We start from the raw sequence: 16,443 nt of genomic DNA on the forward strand, positions 1-16,443 counted from the left end.
GCATGGGACATTCTTCCATTTGTTTGTGTCCTCTTTTATTTTGTTGAGCAGTGGTTTTTAGTTCTCCTTGAAGAGGTCCTTCATATCCTTTGTAAGTTGGATTCCTAGGTATTTTATTCTCCTTGAAGCAATTGTGAATGGGAGTTCACTCATGATTTGGCTGTCTGTTTGTCTGTTACTGGCGTATAGGAGTGTTTGTGATTTTTGCACATTAATTTTGTATCCTGAGACTTTGCTGAAGTTGCTTATCAGCTTAAGGAGATTTTGGGCTGAGACAATGGGGTTTTCTAAATATACAATCATGTCATCTGCAAACAGGGACAATTTGACTTCCTCTTTTCCTAATTGAATACCCTTTATTTCTTTATCCTACCTGATTGCCCTGGCCAGAACTTCCAACACCATGTTGAATAGGAGTGGTGAGAGAGGGCATCCCTGTCTTGTGCCAGTTTTCAAAGGGAATGCTTCCAGTTTTTGCCCATTCAGTATGATATTGGCTGTAGGTTTGTCATAAATAGCTCTTGCTATTTTGAGATACGTCCCATCAATACCTAATTTATTGAGAGTTTTTAGCATGAAGAGCTATTGAATTTAGTTGAAGGCCTTTTCTGCATCTATTGAGATAATCTTGTGGTTTTTGTCTTTGGTTCTGTTTATATGATGGATTACATTTACTGATTTGCATGTGTTGAACCAGCCTTGCATCCCAGGGATGAAGCCCACGTGATCATGGTGGATAAGCTGTTTGATGTGCTCTGGATTGGTTTGCCAGTATTTTATTGAGGATTTTTGCATCAATGTTCATCAGGGATATTGGTCTAAAATTCTCTTTTTTTGTTGTGTCTCTGCCAGGCTTTGGCTCAGGATGATGCTGGCCTCATAAAATGAGTTAGGGAGGAGTCCCTCTTTTTCTATTGATTGGAATAGTTTCAGAAGGAATGGTACCAGCTCCTCCTTATACCTCTGGTAGAATTCGGCTATGAATCCGTCTGGTCTTGGCCTTTTTTTGGTTGGTAGGCTATTAATTATTGCCTCAATTTCAGAGCCTGTTATTGGTCTATTCAGGGATTCATCTTCTTCCTGGTTTAGTCTTGGGAGGGTGTATGTGTCCAGGAATTTATCCATTTCTTCTAGATTTTCTAGTTTATTTGCATAGAGGTGTTTATAGTATTCTCTGATGGTAGTTTGTATTTCTGTGGGATCGGTGGTGATAACCCCTTTATCATTTTTTATTGCTTCTATTTCATTCTTCTCTCTTTTCTTCTTTATTAGTCTTGCTAGCAGTCTATCAATTTTGTTGATCTTTTCAAAAAACCAGCTCCTGGTTTCATTGATTTTTTGAAAGCCTTTTTTGTGTCTCTATCTCCTTCAGTTCTGCTCTGATCTTAGTTATTTCTTGTCTTCTGCTAGCATTTGAATGTGTTTGCTCTTGCTTCTCTAGTTCTTTTAATTGTGATGTTAGGGTGTCAATTTTAGATCTTTCCTGCTTTCTCTTGTGGGCATTTAGAGCTATAAAGTTCCCTCTACACACTACTTTAAATGTGTCCCAGAGATTCTGGTATGTTGTATCTTTGTTCTCATTGGTTTCAAAGAACATCTTTATTTCTGCCTTCATTTCGTTATGTACCCAGTAGTCATTCAGGAGCAGGTTGTTCGGTTTCCATGTAGTTGAGTGGTTTTGAGTGAGTTTCTTAATCCTGAGTTCTAGTTTGATTGCACTGTGATCTGAGACACAGTTTGTTTTAATTTCTGTTCTTTTATATTTGCTGAGGAGTGCTTTACTTCCAACTGTGTGGTCAATTTTGGAATAAGTGCGATGTGGTGCTGAGAAGAATGTATATTCTGTTGATTTGGGGTGCAAAGTTCTGTAGATGTCTATTAGGTCTGCTTCGTGCAGAGATGAGTTCAATTCCCTGGATATCCTTGTTAACTTTCTGTCTCGTGGATCTGTCTAATGTTGACAGTGGGGTGTTAAAGTCTCCCATTATTATTGTGTGGGAGTCTAAGTCTCTTTGTAGGTCTCTAAGGACTTGCTTTATGAATCTGGGTGCTTGTATTGGGTGCATATATATTTAGGATAGTTAACTCTTCTTGTTGAGTTGATCCCGTTACCATTATGTAATGACCTTCTTTGTCTCTTTTGATCTTTATTGGTTTAAAGTCTGTTTTATCGGAGACTAGGATTGCAACCCCTGCTTTTTTTTTTTTTTTTTTTCCATTTGCTTGGTAGATCTTCCTCCTTCCCTTTATTTTGAGCCTATGTGTGTCTCTGCATGTGACATGGGTCTCCTGAATACAGCACACTAATGGGTCTTGACTCTTTATCCAATTTGCCAGTCTGTATCTTTTAATTGGAGCATTTAGCCCATTTACATTTAAGGTTTATATTGTTATGTGTGAATTTGATCCTGTCATTATGATGTTAGCTGGTTATTTTGCTTGTTAGTTGATGCAGTTTCTTCCTAGCATGAATGGTTTTTACAATTTGGCATGTTTTTGCAGTGGCTGGTGCCAGTTGTTCCTTTCCATGTTTAGTGCTTCCTTCAGGAGCTCTTGTAAAGCAGGCCTGGTGGTGACAAAATCTCTCAGCATTTGCTTGTCTGTAAAGGATTTTATTTCTCCTTCACTTATGAAGCTTAGTTTGACTGGATATGAAATTCTGGGTTGAAAATTCTTTTCTTTAAGAATGTTGAATATTGACCCCCACTCTGTTCGGGCTTGTAGAGTTTCTGCCGAGAGATCCGCTGTTAGTCTGATGGGCTTCCCTTTGTGGATAATCTGACCTTTCTCTCTGGCTGCCCTTAACATTTTTTCCTTCATTTCAGCTTTGGTGAATCTGACAATTATGTGTCTTGGAGTTGTTCTTCTTGAGGAGTATCTTTGTGGTGTTCTCTGTATTTCCTGAATTTGAATGTTGGCCTGCCTTGCTAGGTTGGGGAAGTTCTCCTGGATAATATCCTGAAGAGTGTTTTCCAACTTGGTTCCATTCTCCCCATCACTTTCAGGTACACCCATCAGACGTAGATTTAGTCTTTTCACATAGTCCCATATTTCTTGGAGTTTTGTTCGTTTTACTTTTTTTTCTCTAGACTTCTCTTCTCACTTCATTTCATTCATTTGATCTTCAATCACTGATACGCTTTCTTCCAGTTGATCGAATCAGCTACTGAAGCTTGTGCATGCGTCACGTAGTTCTCGTGCCTGGTTTTCAGCTCCATCAGGTCATTTAAGGACTTCTCTACACTGGTTATTCTAGTTGGTCATTCATCTAATCTTTTTTCAAGGTTTTTAGCTTCTTTGTGATGGGTTTGAACATCCTCCTTTAGCTCAGAGAATTATGATCGTCTGAAGACTTCTCTCAACTTGTCAAAGTCATTCTCTGTCCAGCTTTGTTCCATTGCTGGCGAGGAGCTGCATTCCTTTGGAGGAGAAGAGGTGCTCTGATTTTTAGAATTTTCAGCTTTTCTGCTCTGGTTTCTCCCCATCTTTGTGGTTTTATCTACCTTTGGTCTTTGATGATGGTGACGTACGGATGGGGTTTTGGCTTTCTGTTTGTTAGTTTTCCTTCTAACAGTCAGGACCTTCAGCTGCAACTCTGTTGGAGTTTGCTGGAGGTCCACTCCAGACCCTGTTTGCCTGGGTATCACCAGTGGAGACTGCAGAACAGCAAATATTGCAGAACAGCAAATGTTGCTGCCTGATTGTTTCTCTGGAAGCTTCATCTCAGAGGGGCACCCAGCCGTGTGAGGTGTCTGTCTGCCACTACTGGGAGGTGCCTCCCAGTTAGGCTACTTGGGGGTCAGGGACCCACTTGAGGAGGCAGTCTGTCCCTTCTCAGATCTCAAACTCTGTGCTGGGAGAACCACTACTCTCTTCAAAACTGTCAGACAGGGACATTTAAGTCTGCAGAAGTTTCTGCTGCCTTTTGTTCAGCTATTCCCTGCCCCCAGAGGTGGAGTCTACAGAGGCAGGCAGGCCTCCTTGAGCTGCGGTGGGCTCCACCCAGTTTACCTACTCAAACTTCAGCAATGGTGGGTGCCCCTCCCCCAGCCTCGCTGCCACCTTGCAGTTTGATCTCAGCCTGCTATGCTAGCAATGAGTGAGGCTCAGTGGGTGTGGGACCCTCTGAGCCACGCGTGGGATATAATCTCCTGATGTGCCATTTGGTAAGACCATTGGAAAAGTGCAGTATTAGGGTGAGAGTGACCCGATTTTCCAGGTGCCATCTGTCACAGCTTCCCTTGGCTAGGAAAGGGAATTCCCTGACCCCTGTGCTTCCCAGGTGAGGCGATGCCTCCCCCTGCTTCGGCTCTTGCTCGGTGGCCTGCACCCACTATCCTGCACCCACTGTCTGACAAGCCCCAGTGAGATGAACCTGGTACCTCAGTTGGAAATGCAGAAATCACCCGTCTTCTGCATCACTCACACTGGGAGCTGTAGACTGGAGCTGTTCCTATTCGCCATCATCTCCTCCAGTATTTCATCTCTTGGTAAAGAGGAGTCCCCCACCCGCATTCAGTTGCCAAGTCATAAATTTGACTGTCTACTTAGACTCCTCTCTCAAGCTTTGTTGTGTGACCTCCTCGGTGGTTATTGACTTGTCCACATCTCTTCATCCCTGTCACCGTCAGCCTTACCTGGATTCCTGCAATGGCATCCCACACTACTGGGAGCCCTGGAACAGAAATGCCCCAGCAGGGTGGGGAGGATCTTGAAAGTGCACATCCAATTGCAGCACCCTAGGTTTCAAGCCTGAGGGTGGCTCCCCATTTTTCAGACTACAGACAGACCTTGCAGTGTGTCCTAGAAGGAAGGGAGTATGTAAGGTGCTGGGCACTGGAGTCAGCAGGGACGAGAGGAAGGAAGGTGGAAGGGAAAGAAGACTGGAGGCCCGAGATGTTCATGGTCAGGTGGGCACCCCGGAGCAAGGGCAGGATCTGGCAGTGGGAAGTGTGATCTGGTTTTTCCAGGTGTTGGGCACCAAGGGAGCAGGGGCCAGGAGTGGCACCAGGGTCACTAGAGAGGGAAGCCCAGGGGTAAAGAGGCCTAGCATCTTCCATAAAGATGTGGAAGGCCCCCAGGCTGACAGCAGGGTTGGCTGGAGAAGGAGGTACTGAATCTGGAGGCAGAGATTTTAAGACATGAGGGAGAGGGGGAAGCTGGAAGGTTGGCCCTGCCCAAAAGCTGGGGCTGTGCCTGTGAAAACAGGGGATCCCAGGATAAGGCAGATGGTGGCCCCCTGAATCTGAGGGCTGTTAGGGATAGGCAGCCTTCTTGGAGAGGGGAGCTGGGTTGCGATGTCCTCTGCTGATAGAGGACTTTCAGGTGAGGCCAGGAGAGGAGGGAAACAGAAAGGACTGGTGGCAGGGAGGGCTTCCATGTTGGAAGAAAGGGGCAGGGGCAGTGACCAGACTGGCACCTCAAGGCTGGGGACACTGGCTGCTGGCTCAGTGCACCTGTCTTTTCTATGTTGTGGCAGAGGCTCCTGCTGGCCAAGGGCTGTATCCCAGAGCAAGCTGGCCTGCTTGGGGACTGCTCAGCCTTTTGCCCTTGTAGGCATGCACAGAGACCCTGGGCATGCAAGGGGCAACAAGCACACACGCATGCACCCCAGGTTTGGCCTCATGGTTTTTCTGTCATTAAGCAGGGCCTTGCATCCTAGAGTGATTCCCTGGGGATCACCAACCACCCTGAGCTGTGGCTGTCCTGTAGCCTTGGGATGTCATAGGACCTCAGAGCCCCAGAGGCACAGAAGTGACCCTGGATAACATGCCCTCTGAATGTTGGCTGGCCTGCTGGCCAGAGGGAGCTGGACCTGCCCATGGTCGGCACTTGCACCTCTGAGCTAATTTGTATTAATTCAAGTCTAAAGGAGCCCTTAAATAAAGGGCTACAATCTCAGAGCCCAGAGATGGCACTCTGGCACATTTTTGGCTCCTGACACCAGAATGATTAAAATGACACTCTGCCTTCTACCTCATGACAATAAACTTGCACCATGAGGAAATGTTGTTTTGCACAGAGATGCACGAATGTTCATCTGCGTTTCAGCCTGGAAACAACCTTCAGATGCTGGGCTGTGGTGTGAGCATTAGTCCCCCTTCCTCCCTGCCTCCTCCTCCTGGGGCCGGATCATCTTCCACACATCCAAGGAGCTGTGTAGGAGGGCTCCCTCCAAGCACTGGGCCTGGGCATCTGCTTTGCCTGGAGCTCGTTTCCACATCCAGAATGCCCCAGGGCTGTGGCTTGATCCAGAGCCCGGGAGAGCTGAACTGGGTACAGGGAATTGCCCCCCGCAAAAGAATTTGGGAATTCAAAATCACACATCCAATGGGGGCCACACTATGGGCCTCAAAAGCTTAGGACTTCCTCAGGAGGGAGCTACCGGCCTAAGGGGAACTGGGCAACCCTCTCCTAGGACTGGATTTCCGTACCTTTCTGGACTGTGCCCTAGAAGGCCTGCGTGGATTGTGCTTAAAGAATTTGGCCAAATCCAGCTGTCATGGGTCCTATATGGGGCTCCCAGGAGGGCGTGTCTGTTCCTCCACTGCTGCTCTCAAGGTTGCTCAGCTTGGACCTTAGGTGGCGCCAGCTTATGGGCCGGCCTGGAGGTGGGAGGCCCAGCCAGGTCTCCCCCCAACTCTTCTGCACAGGCTTTGGGTTCTACTACCCAGTGTTCCTCCCTTCCCACTAAAAACCTGATCTGCAGACCACATCTCATCACAGCTTTTCTCATGAGGATTTACTGCTTTCGTCTTAGTCCTTGGGAAAGAAGTTCTGCCTCTGTTTAGTGGGGAGGAAGGCATTAAGAAAAAAAAAAATCTTGGCTGGGCGCGGTGGCTCACACTTGTAATCCCAGCACTTTGGGAGGCCAAGGTGGGTGGATCACAAGGTCAGGAGATCGAGACCATCCTGGCTAACATGTGAAACCCCCATCTCTACTAAAAATACAAAAAAAAAAAAAAAAAAAAAAATTGCCAGGCGTGGTGGCGGGTGCCTGTAATCCCAGCTACTCAGGAGGCTGAGGCAGGAGAATGGCGTGAACCTGGGAGGCGGAGCTTGCAGTGAGCCAGATCGCGCCACTGCACTCTAGCCTGGGCGACAGAGCGAGACTCTGTCTCAAAAAAAAAAAAAAAAAAAAAAAATCTCAGCTCTTTTGCAGTTAATCCAAAAACACTTATTTTCTTTTCCCAAGGAGAGATGGGAGGCATCTGGTGTGCATTCACCCCTGCAGGCAGTGCCAAACCGTTCCGCACGCAGGGCAGCCTGGGACTCTTGGACTGTCTCTGTTTCCCAGGTTACCCCAAACTGTCCAAACTGTACTGCCTTGTTTCTTAGCTCTAAGGACCTCCTTTCCTAGTACTAAGCCAGTAAACAGTCTCTGTGCTCAGGGTCATTGGTGGTTGAAGGTGGTGGCATGGGGCAAAGGCCTTGAGAGTTGGTCACAGCTCTGCCATTGTGTTGGAGTGTGACCCTGGCCAAGACAGTTTGCTTCTTTGAGCCTGTGACCACTCATTTTGAAATGGGAAGAATGATAACACCTACCTACCTTGAGGTTATGTCTGTGAAATGTCTAGGTAGGTGAACATGCATTGAGTGCCTACTGCATGCAAGACTCCAGAGCAGGAAGAATGAATAAGGAGTCATACACGGTGCTCCCAGAAATGGGCAATGTAGTGGGGAGATAAGACAAATGCCCATTTCATATGGGGCAAGACTGAGGTTACAAGACAGGGACCTACCTGTGAAGACGGGGCCCACAAGGACCAGGGAGCCACATTCCTCTCGGCCCTCTGTATACTCACTCCCAGGGTCGTTCCCCTACTCCTCCTGGGCCTGGGGCAGAGAGCATTCAGGGCTGGCCCTCAGCTGAGAAGCAGGAGCAGGATGCCCTGAGATGACCACACAGTCAGGTTGGGGTTCAAGTGGAGTGGTCACCTCAGACCTGAGAGAATTGACTGAGAGTGGATGTCAGACATTGGTGAAGCACTGTTAAATGGATCCAGCCCTCAGTCTGGGCACAGTTCTGATTCACTTCATTAATTCATTAGTTTATCCAACCAACCAACCAACCCACCCACCCACCTACCCTTATTGAGCATCTGCCTTGTGCCAGGCATGGCACCAGTTGCTGGGGACAGCTGTGAACTGGGCAGAATGGACCTCTGTCCCTGGAGCCCACCCAGCCCAGCAGCACCCTCGCCTACCACAGTGTCCCTGCCTTGCAGACGCTGATCATTGCTGTGGGACAGACAGTCTACACTGTGGCCTCTGTGCTCCTCCTGCTCTTCCTCCTCATGTACATCTTTGCTATCTTGGGCTTCTGCCTGTTTGGATCTGCAGACAAGGGTGACCATGAAAACTGGGGGAACCTGGCTGCGGCTTTCTTCACCCTCTTCAGCTTGGCCACGGTACTGTGTTTGGGAACAGTGGTGAGGGCAGGGGCCTTGGGAAGGGACAGCCTAGTTGGTGTGAGTGTGTGGACATGTGGGGCCTCACATGGGGCTTTCCTCATGTCCAGGTACTCATTTGGGCCCAGGGAAGCTGGGGTCTGTTCCCCATCACAAGCCAGCTCCCTGCACAGGGCTCCATCGCTCTAGGCCTGTGATTCCTTAGAGTGCTTCTACATGTCTCACAGGGCGATCAGACTTTGCAGAGTTCTCAAATTCATTTGGATTCAGTTTAATTTATAAATGAAACCCATGTCACATAGCCTTTTGGGGAACCGGCTGTCACAAATCCACCTAGAAGAAGCATGTAAAACCCAAATCTAGAAATCTAGATTCTGCTGGACTCTGGAAAGAGTGGGGTCTTTTCAAAGGTGGGCCTGGCAGAGAGGCAGTGTCTTTCTGGGAGGGTTGGGAGGCCTTGAGAAAAGAGACCTCGAGGCATGTTGGTCAGTAGCATCCCCAGCCAGGTGTGCTCTGCATTCCCAGGCCATCACGTATGTGCTGGAGCCAGTGGACTGAGAGGTGTTGAGGGGATGACGTGGAAGAAGAGCCACCCTCCTCCTCAGTGGGCCTGGCACTCCCCTAGTGTAGGTGAAGGGGAGGCCTGTGCCACTGGGCCTGGGCCCTCAGCATACTCTGCCCTGTCTGAGCAGGTTGATGGCTGGACAGACCTGCAGAAGCAGTTGGACAATCGGGAATTTGCTTTGAGCCGGGCATTCACCATCATCTTCATCTTGCTCGCCTCTTTCATCTTCCTCAACATGTTCGTGGGTGTGATGATCATGCATACGGAGGTGAGGCCCCGCCTGTGAGGATCGGAGGTCAGGGCAGGTGTGGCACGTGGAGCTGTAGGGCAAGTCTCCAGGGAGGACCTGGAGCTGTGTAGCTGTGACTTCCCAATGAAGTGGAGTAGAGGAGGCCAGTTGGGCCTGTCCCTCACCCGGCCCAACTCTCCTTCCTGAGCCAGTGCATTTGCCTTGCCTGCTGATGGTGGTCAACAGGACGGTGGGGCCTAGGAAGCCTCTGCAGCTGCAGTTGGCAGCTTGAGTGGGGGCTGGCACTGTGTGGGGAAAAGTGCTCCTGCTGAGGGCCTGAGCAGTGGTGCAAGGCTGAGGAAGAGGAAAGACTAGGTCTGGGCATGTAGCAAGAGCCTGTAGTTGACCTCCATTGTGTGACTCTCTAGGACTCCATCAAAAAGTTTGAGCGAGAGCTGATGTTGGAGCGGCAGGTGACGCTCATGGGAGAGAAGCAGGTGATTCTGCAGCGGCAGCAGGAGGAGATCAGCAGGCTGATGCACATACAGGTGAGTGGCCCCTGCAGGCAGGTGGACAGATGGGTGGATGGATCATCAGGCTGATGGGATGGTGAGGAGGAGGGGCCGTGGTGCCTGTGTAGAGAGCAGGTGGCCTCAGGCACCTGCAACCTTAGGTAAGACAGCCGCCTTCCTCCCATGTTTTATAGAATCAGCCTTTACTGTTGGCATTTTTGTGTTTCACTGGACCTCTCAGAGTGTTGAGTGCTGTGATTATAATATCTCCCTCTGTTGTGGGCAGAACTATACTGCTGGGCCCTTTGGGGCCAGGCAGTCTGTGCTGAGGCTTCTTCCTGAGGGCTCACTGGGTGCCAGGCAGCCATGGCCCCAGGCCACTGAGTGGACAAGGATGCGGAGGCTCTGATAGAGTGTCAGACAGCCTTGGTTTTCTCAAGTTCCTTAAACCAGAGCAAGAATGAGCAAACCAGGCTGGAGATTTTCTGTCAAGCATGATGCAACCATGAGGGACCAGGGTGAATTTTCCCTCTGAGCCTGAGTGCTCTGAGCCTCCCATGCTGAGCCTCGGGTGCTCTGCTAGGCCTCCCTCCCTTTTTGGGTGCATCCCTCCTTGGCCTCTTCTCTGGGGTGGAGACATGTGCCTGTCTTCACCATGCCAAGGTTTGCCCAGGGTTGGGAGAGGCTGCGCTGAGCCTCAGTTGGACTTCATGTGCTGCCTGTCCTCAATGGTGACCGCCTCACCCAGGAGTCCAGGTTCAGAAGGGGTCAGGATGAAGTTGTGACAAGGCTGAAGCTTCCTTCCAGGACCAGGGTCAGGCCGCTGCCTGCGGCCCATCCTGGAGGTTCTCCATGCCTCTGTGCAGCTCGACTGTCACCTTCTCATCACTGCTCTCTCATTATGCTTTCCTCTCTAGGAAAATGCTGACTGCAAAAGTTTCAGTGAGCTGGTGGAGAACTTTAAGAAGACCTTGCACCACACTGACCCCATGGTCTTGGATGATTTTGGCACTAGCCTACCCTTCATTGATATCTACTTTTCCACTCTGGACTACCAGGACACAACTGTCCACAAGTCAGTTCCAGCCCTAGCCTTCCCTGGTCCCTGGGGCTTCCTCGAGGTCGGGCTGTGTCAGGTGCCCTGGGAGAGTGAGGGGGATGATGACTGAAGTGCTGATGTGGCATGGCTTTCTTGGGGGTACAGCATTCCATGTATACACAGGGGCTGGGCTGCTGTGTGGACAGGCTGTGGCTTGGGGGAATCTGCCCCTCCTGCCCCTCCCCAACCCACCTTGACTTGTATGTAAATGCCAGCTCCTTAAAGTCTCCAGGCCTCTCCTCACTAACCCCTTTCCAGAGTGCAGAGGAAAGACCACCGGGTAGTCTCTGCTTCTGGCCTGGTTGTGCCACTACCTTCCTGTGTGGCCTTGGGCAATTCTCTGCCCCTTTCCCATCTGTCACATGAGGGGCTGCTGGGCTGATTCAATGAAAACAGTGTGTGTGAAGCTCTGCACCTGGCCTGGCCCAGGGCTTGTGCTCAGTGTGAGTCAGCTGGGATTATGAGCAGCCATTACTGAGCAGGAAGGATGTAAAAACCTGGTTGATGGCTGGACAGGTTGTGGGCATCAGGAGCTATGGTGGGCTGTGGGCACTAGGGAGCTACAGTGGGCTCTTCAGTGAGGACAGATATAATTAGCCTGGCTTCTCAATGAAAGCCGCTTGGAGGGCTTTAGAGATGGGCGAAACCAAAAAGGAAGGAGTTGTTGGGGAATGCCCACTTTTGGCCCAATAGGGGGTCAGTCACTGTCTGGGCAACTCCACACAGTTACTTCTCTCAGGACCTAAGAATTTATTTCCAACCTGACACATGAAGTAAAATCCCTTGCTCCAGGGTACCCCAGGCAGAGTAGCAGATCCAGGATTCCAACCCAGCCTGATCTGGCCTGAAGTCCTTGCTCTTCTTTGACCCTACACCTGTGCAGGTGCAAACGTGTGGTCAGTGGGGCTAGGGGGTCCTGGAGCCTGCCCCTGACCTCAGATCTCATCTCCTCCTGCTCCATTTTGCAGGCTTCAAGAGCTGTACTATGAGATTGTGCATGTGCTGGGCCTAATGCTGGAAGACTTGCCCCAAGAGAAGCCTCAGTCCTTGGAAAAGGTGGAGGAGAAGTAGCTGGGCATGGGGACACCCATGTGCTGAGAGCCTTGCAGACTATGACAGGTCCCTATTAAACACAGGCTTTCTGAGTTGTCCTCTCCAGAGTTGCTGTGATTATGGCATTTCCCCACCTTTGAGATCGGGCCTGGATAGGTGCTTATGAAATGTGATTCCCCAGAGCCAATCCCCCATCCCCCACCACAGGACATGCAGACCTAGGGAATGGGGAGCGGGAGGCTCAAGGCTTGTCCTGGCCAGAGGCCACATCCAGGGCCCGTGCTGGCTCTAGGCTCCCTGGACCTAGCAGCAAGGACCTGGGGAAGCTGCCTGAGGACCACAGACCAAGAGGACCTCCAGCCACCCTCCAAGGCACATGGCCCCCTTGAACTGGTGTGGCCCTGCTGATCTGGGTGCGGGTGTTCTCCTACTGACAGAGTCACATCTCTCTCTGTGGACCCACTGCTGCAGAGACCCCTCTTTGGAAGGCTACACTGATTTCCCCAAGGCTCACCCCAAGGAGTGCTGCTAAGACTGGCAGGATTCTGTTGTGTGGGCCTGGAGCTCAATCTGGGGGAGTAGCCTGCTGGCAATGCCAGGGCACCTTGCACAGAGCCCGGGGAAGGTTGTTTCATCAGCACTGTGTGCTGCTGCCTCATATGGTTAAGTAGGACTCTTCACTTAAAAGGAGGCATTTTCTCTGTTATTCCTAGCCATATGACTACCAGGGCCATCAACGCCCTGGCACCACTCTGGCTTAGCCATGATGGAGCCATCTGAAGGCCCCAGCAGGGCAACACAGCACAGATGACACTCCTTGCTCCAGACTGGCCAGCCCAGAGGCCTGGCAGTGCCCACTCTACACCATTGCTGGGGAGTATGCCTGAGGCTGTCACCTTGGCAGTGCCACCTCATACAGAGGAGGAGGTGTATTCTGGGACTGGCACCTGTAGCTGGGTGCAGAAAGGCCCCATCCCCACACTGGGGATTCAGGCTAGCAGAAAATGCATGGGGTAGCATGGAGAGTGGCTGCACAAAGAGTCAGGCCTGGGTGGTGGCACCCCTGAAGCCACCACCACAGGCTGGAGGAACCTGTCCTCCTGGTTTCATCTATACATCCGACTGCTATCTACTGAGCTATGCTGGGTGCTGGGGCTTCTATGATGAGAAACCCATGGTCTCGCCCTGGCCCTCTTGGAGCTCACAGTTGTGTAGGGAAGATAGTCATCCAGCCACTGAGGAAGGGACAATCATTGAATTCAGAGTGGGGGGACTGCGTAGAGAGAATCAGGGACACATGAAAACAGTGTGGAAGAAGGATGGCTCTTCAGGGTGAGACCTGTTGAGGTGCTGTGGGGGAATCCTCTGAGGGCAGGAAATGCAGCCTGGCCACTTCCTGCACGGAGACAGCTTTGTGTCCATGCCCTGAAGCTGGGCTGGGGTAGATAGGGTGTTTGTGCCCCTCATGACAGGGGGAGTTGCTCTGGGTCTGACATGTCCAGGGAAGACGCTGGGCTCGGGGCTTCCAGGGGTGCTCTTGTGGGTGCAGCCCCATTAGCAGGGCAGGCAGGCCCCAGGCAGTGGCTCCAGTTCAGGGCCAGGGCAAAGCAGACATTGCCAGCTGCTCACACAGGGTGTGCCAGCATAGCCATGGGAACGCTAAAACATATCCAGCTACTCTCATCAGGAATCCTGGGAATTGCCCTAGGCATCTGAGAGTGAACAGAGATGTAAAAATTGGCTGCAGTGGGGCAAGGTAGAAAGTGCCATGGTTTTGGAGTTGGGAGACCTGTGCTCCCTCGTAGGGAGACCTTGGGCAAAGTGTCTGGTCTTTCAAGCCTCACCTGTTTCCTGTGAGAAATGTGATGATAAAACTGACCGGGTACAAGGATCAAATCTCTGTAAGGTGTGAGAAAAGAGGTAGTCAGCTTATGGTTCACCCTTCCCCACTGTCAGCCCTCACCTCTGCTGGGGCACCTGTAGCGGGCTGTGCTGGTCAGGGGCTGAGAGGGATGAGGCCAGCTTGATGCTGCTGCTGGTGGGGAAAGTACGGAGCTGAGAGCAGGACGCAGAGGTCAGGAACTGCACAGGGGTATGAATGGATCCCAGGATGGAGCTGGTTCAGAATGGGCAGATGGCACGTCAGATCTGAAAGGCCTAGATCCCATGCCTAGGGAGGCAGACTTTGGGCACAGCCACCAGGGTGTGGTATGAGAGGGTGCATTAGTCCATCTTGTGTTGCTATAAAAGAATACTGGAGGCTGGGCAATTTAAAAGAAAAGAGATTTATTTGTCTCATGGTTCTGCAGGCTGTCTGGGAGGCATGGCACCAGCACCTGCTTCTGGTGAGGCCTCAGGAAGCTTCTACTCATGGTGGAAGGCAAAGCGGAGCCCGTGTGTGTCATGTGGTGAGAGAAGGAGCATGAGAGAGGGGAGCTGGTTGTGTGAACTAACAGAGTAAGCTCTCACTCATCACGAAGTGGGGACACCAAGCCCGTCATGAGGGAGCCGCCCCCATGATCCAACACCTCCCACTAGTCTCTACCTCCAACATTGGGAGTCACATTTCAACATGAGATTTGGAGGGGACACACATCCAAATTATATCAAAAGGCAAGCTGCCTTTAAGGGCACAAGAAGGCTTTCAGACAGCAAAGAGCTGGTGGGGGCAGAGGTGACGTGCACAGGGCCGGCCCAGCACTGCTGGCAGAGCAAGCTGATGGATATTTGGCACAAAGTCCCAAAGTAGCATTTCTGTTTGGCTCTATTAGCCTGCAGAGCAAACACGGCAGATTGGAATCCCCACTTGGGCTCTCACCAACTTAAACAGGCTTGGCCAAGACCTTTAATTGATTTGCTTGGGGCAGAAGTGGCTCTGCTTACCCATGCCTGGCTATGGAAAGCAGGATCCTCCTCATCCTCCCCTGACCCTGGAATCTAGTAGGGTTGACCCTGAATGGCTCCTTCATCTCCAGCCTGCCAGTCTGATGGTTCTGGTCATGCCCAAGCCCTCCCCCAGTTCTTGTGGAACGGATCTGGAATTCAAGGCTGGAGGTGTTTGGAAGGTGGCCGGATTTTCTTTTTTTTAAAACTGTTTTCTCATTCCATCAGCAGGAAGCAGGCCCTGTATTGTGGAGATCGAGGCAGTGACTGATAATGTGAATGCTCCTGTCCATTCCAACAGCCCCTAGAAATCTGATACTGAGACTCTGGAGACTGTGCCCCTTGAGGCTTTCTTCAAATGCTTTAGGACACCTCCTAGAGCAAACTGGCCTTCAGCAGGTCAGGTCTGGCTCTCCGGGCATCTCTGCCTGTGTCAGGCTTTGTCCCTGGCCCCAAATGGGTCTGCTGTGTCGTCCTACAGGCCCTCAAGAGAGAAGATGGTTCTGAATTCCTGTCTAGGCTACTCAGAAAGGAGAGGTGGTTGTTCTGATTATCGTCACAGGGGTTGGAAAGAGGGGAAGGAGGTAAATGTGATGGTGCAAAATCTATCAACACATGGGCATCCCCACTCTTCCCCATACTGTGCTACAAAGAATTTTGTCTGTGCTTGGTCAGCCACAGGCTGCACCTGCCCCAAGTTCTATGTTTGACTTTATTGTAGGCTTTGTGTGATGTGGCATTAGGAGAATGGTGGAGAGCCACGCCTGCAAAGCTGGAGGGAAAGGGGAGTATTTGTACTTTCTCAGCCAGCTCCTGCATTCTCCTCCATGCTGGTCAATCGGGGTAATGGGCAAAACAGAGGGAAAATTAAAAGACCAGCAAGGCTGGATGAAAACACAACAGGGATCTGGGAAAAGGGAGGGAAGGAGGACGCAAAATCTGAGGACTGAGAGTCTGGGAATTGTGGACAGCAGCTATGACATAGCTGGTGGGTGTGCCCTGGAGATAGGACAAAAGAGGGGGTTAAGTGTCCTTGTGGGTTAACAGTGGGATCCCTATAGGTGTTCTTTGAGAGAGGCAAATGATGATTGGAATTATCTTAAAATTATTTTTAAATTTTATTTTAATTGCTCTACCTTTTAAAAATGAAGCCCCATGGATAGATTAGAGCATGTGGATTCTGGGTTATATTCGGGTTATATAAAAGATCACCCTGCATAATAGGGACCTGTTGGGTTAACAGTGGGAGATTATAAGAGGGCTTTCCATGGACTGAGCCCTTAGCTGGATCAGGGGCCTCCAGGTGAAGCATACCAGAGGGTGGTGGCACCAGGTATGACTGTCTTCTTGCAAGATGAAACTAAAGTATCAGAAGAGAAGTGTGCAAGAAACCAGAAGGTGATGAAGAGCCTGTTTCAAAACTCTTGGGAAACTGCAGAGTAACTGAGAGCTGTGTGAACTGGTGATGGACCATGGTGGTGTTCTCACAGCAGCAGAACCTGGCTGCCCTCCAGCTTGGCATTTGGGGACCACTGCCCCTGACTTCCTCTCTCTCCAGTGCTACTTCAATGCCTGGGATCAGGGCCTGAGATAAAAAGAACTCTTCAAAACTTGACATTGGAGGTGGGCGTGGTGGCTCACACCCTTAATCCCAGCTGCTCAAGAGGCTGAGCCGGGAGGAGTTTGGGGCC

At 50.6% G+C, this 16,443-nt stretch overlaps 1 protein-coding gene across 1 annotated transcript in view; it reads left to right on the forward strand.

Moving 5' to 3' along the window:
* CATSPER3 (cation channel sperm associated 3) overlaps positions 1-11,959 on the forward strand; it is a 46,788-nt gene extending 34,829 nt beyond the window's left edge. Inside the window, exons 4-8 of the mRNA XM_015140948.3 lie at positions 8,229-8,411; positions 9,104-9,244; positions 9,634-9,753; positions 10,635-10,792; positions 11,785-11,959. Of these exons, the coding sequence (XP_014996434.1) occupies positions 8,229-8,411; positions 9,104-9,244; positions 9,634-9,753; positions 10,635-10,792; positions 11,785-11,887 (705 nt within the window). The 3' untranslated portion in view covers positions 11,888-11,959. The remainder of the gene's footprint in view (positions 1-8,228; positions 8,412-9,103; positions 9,245-9,633; positions 9,754-10,634; positions 10,793-11,784) is intronic.
* The last annotated feature ends 4,484 nt before the right edge of the window (positions 11,960-16,443 follow it).

The sequence above is a fragment of the Macaca mulatta genome, chromosome 6, assembly GCF_049350105.2.
Source record: "Macaca mulatta isolate MMU2019108-1 chromosome 6, T2T-MMU8v2.0, whole genome shotgun sequence".
Taxonomy (NCBI): Eukaryota; Metazoa; Chordata; class Mammalia; order Primates; family Cercopithecidae; genus Macaca; species Macaca mulatta.